Here is a 9,827-nt window from a genome sequence, read left to right as displayed (position 1 = left end):
ACAGTTGATTGGTAACAACAAAATGATATACCAGCTGTACTTTAAGGACTGTTTTCACCTGTACCTACTAGATTAGTACAGTTGATTGATAACAACAAAATGATACACCAGCTGTACTTTAAGGACTGTTTTCACCTGTACCTACTAGATTAGTACAGTTGATTGATAACAACAAAATGATATACCAGCTGTACTTTAAGGACTGTTTTCACATGTACCTTCGAGATTTAGTACAGTTGATTGGTAACAACAAAATGATATACCAGCTGTACTTTAAGGGGACTGTTTTCACCTGTACCTACTAGATTAGTACAGTTGATTGGTAACAACAAAATGATATACCAGCTGTAAACTTTAAGGACTTCTTTTTCACCTATACCTACTAGATTAGTACAGTTGATTGGTAACAACAAAATGATATACCAGCTGTACTTTAAGGACTGTTTTCACCTATACCTACTAGATTAGTACAGTTGATTGGTAACAACAAAATGATATACCAGCTGTACTTTTAAGGACTGGTTTCACCTGTACCTACTAGATTAGTACAGTTGATTGGTAACAACAAAATGATACACCAGCTGTAATTTTAAGGACTGTTTTCACCTGTACCTACTAGATTAGTACAGTTGATTGGTAACAACAAAATGATATACCAGCTGTACTTTAAGGACTGTTTTCACCTGTAACTACTAGATTAGTACAGTTGATTGGTAACAACAAAATGATATACCAGCTGTACTTTAAGGACTGTTTTCACCTGTACCTACTAGATTAGTACAGTTGATTGGTAACAACAAAATGATATACCAGCTGTACTTTAAGGACTGTTTTCACCTGTACCTACTAGATTAGTACAGTTGATTGATAACAACAAAATGATATACCAGCTGTACTTTAAGGACTGTTTTCACCTGTACCTACTAGATTAGTACAGTTGATTGATAACAACAAAATGATATACCAGCTGTACTTTAAGGACTGTTTTCACATGTACCTACGAGATTAGTACAGTTGATTGGTAACAACAAAATGATATACCAGCTGTACTTTAAGGACTGTTTTCACCTGTACCTACTAGATTAGTACAGTTGATTGGTAACAACAAAATGATATACCAGCTGTACTTTAAGGACTGTTTTCACCTGTACCTACTAGATTAGTACAGTTGATTGATAACAACAAAATGATACACCAGCTGTACTTTAAGGACTGTTTTCACCTGTACCTACTAGATTAGTACAGTTGATTGGTAACAACAAAATGATATACCAGCTGTACTTTAAGGACTGTTTTCACCTGTACCTACTAGATTAGTACAGTTGATTGGTAACAACAAAATGATACACCAGCTGTACTTTAAGGACTGTTTTTCACCTGTACCTACTAGATTAGTACAGTTGATTGGTAATGACAATATTTTTTTCTTGTATGATGAACAAGATGTTGCTTTTTGTTTCTTTTTGCAGTGTTTTTAAGGTATATTTTTTTAGTAATTAATTAAATATTTGCAGGTATGCTACAGAAAGATCCTCAACATAGGCTGGCTATTAAGCAGATAAGACAACATGAGTGAGTAAAAGAAAAGATTTTTATAAGACATTGGATTCTTTATATTGCTGAAACGGGAACAGTGTTATATTAGTACTAGTTCTGATTTTGAATGTTGAACAAAAATAATTTATTTAGCTAAAAACATTATCACAGAAATGTGATTAAAAATATTTTTGTAGAAAATAAATTAATAGTTTCAGTTCATAATTTCAAAAAAAAAAATTCTTTAAAAAAAAGAGAAAGAGTATGAAAAATCTGGAAAATTGGTAAAAACGTTTTGTGTTTAAACCATTATTTGTGTCAACTTTGTATCCAAGAATATTGACCTTTAATTGTTAGTTATTATAACTACCTATATGTATTTAGTGTCTGGCAATAAATGATAACTACCTATATGTATTTAGTACCTGGCACAAATGACAATAACAATTGCATTGTTTCACATAATGCAGATGTGACATGGTAATTTTATCATTAATTTTTCTTTGAAGTAAACATTGAAAATAATTTCTTTTCTGAGAAGGATAACGTTGAAACATTTCCATAGTGTAAAACGTGTGGTTTACTTGAAATTTGCTGTAGAATTTTTTCATATGTGACCACGAACTTTAATTTAAATCAAAATTTCTTATAACCTGTTAGGTATTAATCTTGTCTTTTAGTAATTTTCAGGTAATGATTATCTCAACATGGACTTGGTCAATTTGACCACCCACATGACCTATTTATACTCGTTTAGAGTCTTTATAGATTTAATACTTCTAACGTTCAATATAGTGTGTATATCTTTACAAAATTTTGCAGTCTTTCAGTTAATATCGTTAAGTCATATTTTGAAGTCTTTTAAAAAAAACTAAAAGATTTGTCTATGAATATATTGAGCATTTGCTTTGAATAGTTTGTGTGAAAAGTACTTTTCATTTTAAGATTAAAATACTGCTTAAGATTAAAAATACTCGTTTAGAGTCTTTATAGATTTAATACTTCTAACGTTCAATATAGTGTGTATATCTTTACAAAATTTTGCAGTCTTTCAGTTAATATCACAAGTCATATTTTTGTTTCATTGAAGTCTTTTTAAAAAAAACTAAAAGATTTGTCTATGAATATATTGAGCATTTGCTTTGAATAGTTTGTGTGAAAAGTACTTTTCATTTTAAGATTAAAATACCTTTTCTCATTTGAAAATCTGATTTTGTTTGTGTAAACCCTAAATCTTCCTAAATACATTTAACATTTTTTACTAAATATAAATTTATATTTTATCTGCTATTTTCTGTACCCCATCTGTGTACAAGATCAGTCAATTTGACCAACCTCGTAACCAATCAAAATAAATGTAAATTACCATTTTTCTTCTTTCTAGAGTAACTTTAAATTGTAACATGAAACTGGATTAACTTAACCTAAGTAGCTTTAAGTTCCTAACAGATACATCTAATAATAATTAAATTTTATTGCCCTTTGAAACATATTTAACTCCATATCTGGTCCAATATAAGTCACTCAGGAACAGATAAGCTATTAAATTACATTACTTGCAAGCTGCTTGCATGTGTGTCTCATGAAACATCTTTATTATATTATTAATGTTACCTAACCTGCTCTGAATTAACCTAAAATATTTCTATTTTTACATTTTAGTTTCTTTTATAATAATGAACAAAGAGTAAACAATAAATAAAGTAATTACTGGGTCCTTTGTTTTTTTGCTGTCAGATGTTGATGACAATTAATCCTACCTTTTATACTAATAGCATTACTGCACTGAAAATTTTTTAATAAATTAAATAACATACTGTAATATAAATATACTGCACATTAGAGATTCTCTTACTGTTTGTTACTTTATAAATTGTTTTGAGTTATGTTTCTTGTTTCACCTGATTTTGTTACCACGTTGTACATCATCAAGGGTAAAAGAAATATACATTGAAATGTTTGAGAGTGACAAATTATAAATAACTGGTTCATAACTTCTTTAAACCCAAATTTGTTCAGTAATAACTAACTGTTAAGTCTTTTCTTTAAAATTTGTTAATATCTTTGTAGTTGGGTGAGAAAGAAACACCCTCGGATTACACAGGAGGTGTGTATTCCTCATCATGTAAGTGGTGATGAATTTCGAAGTATGTCAGTCATTCCCTATCTTCAGGACTTACATTGTGGACCTGAAGAAGGTGACGAAGCATCAGAGGAATACATCACAGAACACGATCTTCAAGGTAAGTCTTGTATAAGAAAAGTTTTCTTACTTCTCTATACTTTGTTATGTAACTTATGGTCACTCTCCTGTCTGTATGTTCTTTTGTTATATAACTTATGGTCACTCTCCTGTCTGTATGTTCTTTTGTTATATAACTTATGGTCACTCTTCTGTCTGTATGTTCTTTTGTTATATAACTTATGGTCACTCTCCTGTCTGTATGTTATTTTGTTATATAACTTATGGTCACTCTCCTGTCTGTATGTTATATTGTTATATAACTTATGGTCACTCTCCTGTCTGTATGTTATATTGTTATATAACTTATGGTCACTCTCCTGTCTGTATGTTATATTGTTATATAACTTATGGTCACTCTCCTGTCTGTATGTTATATTGTTATGTAACTTATGGTCACTCTCCTGTCTGTATGTTATATTGTTATGTAACTTATGGTCACTCTCCTGTCTGTATGTTATATTGTTATATAACTTATGGTCACTCTCCTGTCTGTATGTTCTTTTGTTATATAACTTATGGTCACTCTTCTGTCTGTATGTTATTTTGTTATATAACTTATGGTCACTCTCCTGTCTGTATGTTATATTGTTATATAACTTATGGTCACTCTCCTGTCTGTATGTTATATTGTCATATAACTTATCGTCACTCTCCTGTCTGTATGTTATATTGTTATGTAACTTATGGTCACTCTCCTGTCTGTAATGTTATATTGTTATATAACTTATGGTCACTCTCCTGTCTGTATGTTATATTGTTATATAACTTATGGTCACTCTCCTGTCTGTATGTTATATTGTTATATAACTTATGGTCACTCTCCTGTCTGTATGTTATATTGTTATATAACTTATGGTCACTCTCCTGTCTGTACGTTATATTGTTATGTAACTTATGGTCACTCTCCTGTCTGTATGTTATATTGTTATGTAACTTATAGTCACTCTCCTGTCTGTACGTTATATTGTTATATAACTTATGGTCACTCTCCTGTCTGTATGTTATATTGTTATATAACTTATGGTCACTCTCCTGTCTGTATGTTATATTGTCATATAACTTATCGTCACTCTCCTGTCTGTATGTTATATTGTCATGTAACTTATAGTCACTCTCCTGTCTGTACGTTATATTGTTATATAACTTATGGTCACTCTCCTGTCTGTATGTTATATTGTTATATAACTTATGGTCACTCCTGTCTGTAATGTTATATTGTTATGTAACTTATAGTCACTCTCCTGTCTGTATGTTATATTGTTATATAACTTATGGTCACTCTCCTGTCTGTATGTTATGTTATATTGTTATATAACTTATGGTCACTCTCTCCTGTCTGTGTGTTATATTGTTATGTAACTTATGGTCACTCTCCTGTCTGTATGCGTTATATTGTTATGTAACTTATGGTCACTCTCCTGTCTGTATGTTATATTGTTATGTAACTTATGGTCACTCTCCTGTCTGTATGTTATATGGTTTGTTATATAACTTATGGTCACTCTCCTGTCTGTATGTTATATTGTTATATAACTTATGGTCACTCTCCTGTCTGTATGTTATATTGTTATATAACTTATGGTCACTCTCCTGTCTGTATGTTATTTTGTTATATAACTTATGGTCACTCTCCTGTCTGTATGTTATATTGTTATATAACTTATGGTCACTCTCCTGTCTGTATGTTATATTGTTATATAACTTATGGTCACTCTCCTGTCTGTATGTTATATTGTTATATAACTTATGGTCACTCTCCTGTCTGTATGTTATATTGTTATATAACTTATGGTCACTCTCCTGTCTGTATGTTATATTGTTATATAACTTATGGTCACTCTCCTGTCTGTATGTTATATTGTTATATAACTTATGGTCACTCTCCTGTCTGTACGTTATATTGTTATATAACTTATGGTCACTCTCCTGTCTGTACGTTATATTGTTATGTAACTTATGGTCACTCTCCTGTCTGTACGTTATATTGTTATGTAACTTATGGTCACTCTCCTGTCTGTACGTTATATTGTTATGTAACTTATGGTCACTCTCCTGTCTGTATGTTATATTGTTATGTAACTTATGGTCACTCTCCTGTCTGTATGTTATATTGTTATGTAACTTATGGTCACTCTCCTGTCTGTATGTTATATTGTTATGTAACTTATGGTCACTCTCCTGTCTGTATGTTATATTGTTATGTAACTTATGGTCACTCTCCTGTCTGTATGTTATATTGTTATGTAACTTATGGTCACTCTCCTGTCTGTATGTTATATTGTTATGTAACTTATGGTCACTCTCCTGTCTGTATGTTATATTGTTATGTAACTTATGGTCACTCTCCTGTCTGTATGTTATATTGTTATGTAACTTATGGTCACTCTCCTGTCTGTATGTTATATTGTTATGTAACTTATGGTCACTCTCCTGTCTGTATGTTATTTTGTTATATAACTTATGGTCACTCTCCTGTCTGTATGTTATTTTGTTATATAACTTATGGTCACTCTCCTGTCTGTATGTTATTTTGTTATATAACTTATGGTCACTCTCCTGTCTGTATGTTAGATTAACTAACATTATAATATGAACATTTTGTTTACAATTTACGTATTTGTAGTGAGTTTTTTGTGGCGCTTTTTTATTTCCTCAGTAACAAGCAACTAAAACACTTTGAATGCTTAAATTGAAGTGATTTAGTAAATGTTTAATATCAGAGGTTAGTGCCATCTATCTTATCTGTTAAAGACTTGGTTACAGAAGTTAGATTGTTGATGACTGATCTGCCAGAGAAACAGTTTTTGTTTTTTTGTATTTTTATAAATAAATAATATTTTAAAAGTAAAGTTAATTATCTCTTCTGAATGATATGAGTGTGAACTCTAACGGTGTTATTTTCTCAGAAATGCGTCAGATGGATGCTTCATCTTCCAAGAAACGGAACAAGAAACCTAAACGGAAGCTTCCTAGTTGTATAAGTGTTAAAAGGTTCAGTTCGTGTAAGCAGTCTTGACAACAAGAAAGTTGTTTGGAGATTTCCTTAGAGTTACTCAAACTGCAGGATACCGAGCTCATCCAGCTGTGGAGAAAGTCAGTTTGGAACATAAGCTTCCTGAATGTACTGTTTCCAGTATTTTTAACTGTTGTACTCTAACTTTAAATGTTCCTTAACAAACAAGGAAAGAACATGTAGCAGAAACAAGGAATTTTAAGCAAGTTAAGAAAAATCAGCTTAGTAAGACAGTTCTTAAACATTTTCTATTAAAGAAAGTCTCCCAGTATCTTATTGTTAGCTAAACATTCATTTAAAGAAATTAACATAAACTAAAACCTGTTAGTTAAGTATGGAATAAATTTATTATTACAGGTTTTGTGTTTTAGAATTTAACCACAACTTCCAGGGAACTGATAAAAGAAAACTGATCGCTTATCAAAGGTGATAGCTGTTTGAGTTTTCTTTAAACAGGCTTAGGGTTTTGATAATTCAATGTAATCATTTTATGTTTTCTTTCACAGTTTTAGTATTTGAAACCTCACAGGTTAACAGATGAAACCTAATCTGTTCTAAGATAACCACATATCATACCTATACTATGCCATTCGTATATTCTTTAATAATGTCTCAGTTTCAAGTATTTTTCTGAGCTTTAGCAAGAATGCCTCAGTGATTAATTAGTTACTACAGTTTAGTTAACTATAAACTTTATTCAATAAAAAGATTGTAATTTATTCATGTACAACATAATGTTTAATTTAAAGTCACAACAATGATAAATGAATACTTTTATAATACTTGGTTAGAGTCCATGTGAGAAAAGCCATTGTGTGTAACATGTTCAAACAATCTGATTATTAAGAAAATAGTGTATGACTTCTTGTGCTACATTTTGAACAAAAACCTATTTGAATTGTCAAAGTTACAAAAAGAATGTTTGTTACTATTGATTATGCCGTGTTCTACTCGTTGTTTTTAGGATGTTTTCATATAAACTGTATACAAAAGTGAATCTTTGACTTCATCACAAATCTGTTGTGGTGAAGTACGCTTTGTAACACTCGTAAAATACGTCTTTATACGGGGACTATTTTACCTAAATGTCTGCAAGAGCAATATTGTAGTCTGTTTTTAAACTTCCAGTGTTATTGGTGTTTGAAACTGAAGAAATTAGACTTGACAAGACAACTTCAGAGGTACTAGACACTTCCTTTTTTTCAGGCAGTAGGTATAGGTTGTGATTTTGTTTATAGGGAAAAACTAACTGTGAATCTAGAAGCTAGCTTTAAAACATTATTACATTTATGCCATTTTTGAGTTTGTCAAAGAGGTAAAATGAGTGTATGTTGGGTTCTTGCATACAATTGAACTATTACATCTTTCTTGATGCAACTAGAGAACATGTGTTTTCATTCCACTGTTTTGTAACATTTCAAAATCTTTATTAGGTTGCAGTGTTTGTTTATGTTTTTTGTGAGTCTCTTGTTTAAGAGGGACCAGTTAATACACATTGTTTTATTGTGTTTTTGTGTGTAACAACAATAATACTTTGAAGTAATTTTATATTTCTTGTTCCAGATGCTATTTGGATTAGTGTATGGAACATCCATGTGTGATGGTATTAAACAGGTATTCAGTTCCACCATAACTATAATTAACTTTAATCTAAGATTCATCATAACAAGAAGTAAACATTTACTTCTTCTGTCTTCTTCTGTGCGTAACAATCATCGTAAAAATTGTATTGGCAATGGAATTTGAATAATTAATTAGATAATTATAAATTATAGGTTTGTTCATTGTATAATTGCTGTTTCAAAATACTATTGTGGTACAAATGTTAGTGGTGCTTTATAGGATATTTAAGAGAAAGAGTTACATTAAGAGTTACTTTTAAATTTGTTTCAATATAGATTTATGTAAAATAATTAGGCCTACTTAAGTCAAAGTTGGTTTTTTATCCATTTTAAATATCCTCTTTTAAATGAGTGAATATTTGGTTCTAAGTTTGGCAATTTCTAAAGGAAACTACAAATTACAATTTCTTGGGGAGAAGAATGTAAGACAAGAATTCTGAATAACAATATTCAAGCAGTTAATAGTTGTTGTTTTAATGTAAATATCTTGAGCTTATGATATGTATCTGAATTTAAAACAATTTTCTTACTAATAGCTTTACAGGAGAAACTGTAACCTTTTTTCTTGAACACAGTTTTGTGTTTTATAAAACCGTGCAAAAATATGTTGTTTCTCTGGATTTCTTTTAAGTTAATAATATGTTTAGGATTATGTTTCTCTTTTAAACGTGGTAATATTATTTGTTGCATAAGATTAAGCCTCTCCCATACAAATTGATACAAGAAATCACAAAAATGTATTTTCCACAATTGACAGTTAGATGTGTTTGTATTGTAAAGGTAAATCATAAGTAGTCCGTCACAATTTGACGAATTTTGTGCCCACAAATTCACACATTTATAATTATCTGCTGAATTCCGGTTGGAATGATCATGCTGTTGATTGGTAGCCTTATTTCTTAAGATTGCTGCAATTTATATTGGTGTTTAACAGTTAACTTAATAAAGTATTGTAGAAGTAGGCCAGTCCAAGACTAACAGGTTGGTACGAGGCTACAAGTGAGTGCTAGCCTAGCGAGTGTGTATCAACATTGTATGACAATTTTTTTATTGTATGATTTAGATTTTAAAAATGGCTCACTCCTCATGTACCTGTGCCTTTAACTAAAGTTGGTTAAATTTGTTGAAAAGATAGCAGTTTGTAGAATTTAAGTGAAACTTTGGAAAAAAAAAACAACCACTTAAATACAGGGTGGTCCAAAAGAAATCATCTGATGAAGTTTCCATTACCAATTGACATGTCACCAAACACAAGTGGTTATGAAAGGATCTACTTAAAATCACTATCAGTAACTGTTCGTGTCCTTCTTTATTTTGCCTCATCCTGTACAGAAAAGGATTTTCATGAGTTGATAGCATTTGTATATAGAATTGAAAATTAATGTTTTTTTTTGTTTTTTTTTGTAAAGAT

The 9,827-nt window shown here is 30.6% G+C and overlaps 1 protein-coding gene across 1 annotated transcript; it reads left to right on the top strand.

Annotated features, from left to right (window-relative positions):
• The first annotated feature begins 1,511 nt into the window (after positions 1-1,511).
• On the top strand, positions 1,512-6,823 carry LOC143248226 (serine/threonine-protein kinase stk11-like). The gene is made up of 3 exons (XM_076496653.1): positions 1,512-1,572; positions 3,607-3,779; positions 6,688-6,823. The coding sequence occupies exons 1-3, from the start codon at positions 1,517-1,519 to the stop codon at positions 6,795-6,797; spliced, it is 339 nt and encodes a 112-aa protein (XP_076352768.1). The 5' UTR covers positions 1,512-1,516; the 3' UTR covers positions 6,798-6,823.
• Positions 6,824-9,827: the final 3,004 nt, after the last annotated feature.

This window comes from Tachypleus tridentatus, chromosome 4, assembly GCF_004210375.1.
Source record: "Tachypleus tridentatus isolate NWPU-2018 chromosome 4, ASM421037v1, whole genome shotgun sequence".
NCBI lineage: Eukaryota > Metazoa > Arthropoda > Merostomata > Xiphosura > Limulidae > Tachypleus > Tachypleus tridentatus.
The sequence above is the reverse complement of the archived record's forward strand: the minus strand, read 5'-3'. Positions and strand labels throughout refer to the sequence as shown.

Bases quoted from the DNA above. Each gene is read 5' to 3' on its own strand.
- LOC143248226 (XM_076496653.1), top strand. From the start codon at position 1,517: ATGCTACAGAAAGATCCTCAACATAGGCTGGCTATTAAGCAGATAAGA. The intron at 1,573-3,606 runs GTGAGTAAAAGA...ATATCTTTGTAG, and splicing joins AAGCAGATAAGACAACATGA to TTGGGTGAGAAAGAAACACC. The intron at 3,780-6,687 runs GTAAGTCTTGTA...TTATTTTCTCAG, and splicing joins CACAGAACACGATCTTCAAG to AAATGCGTCAGATGGATGCT.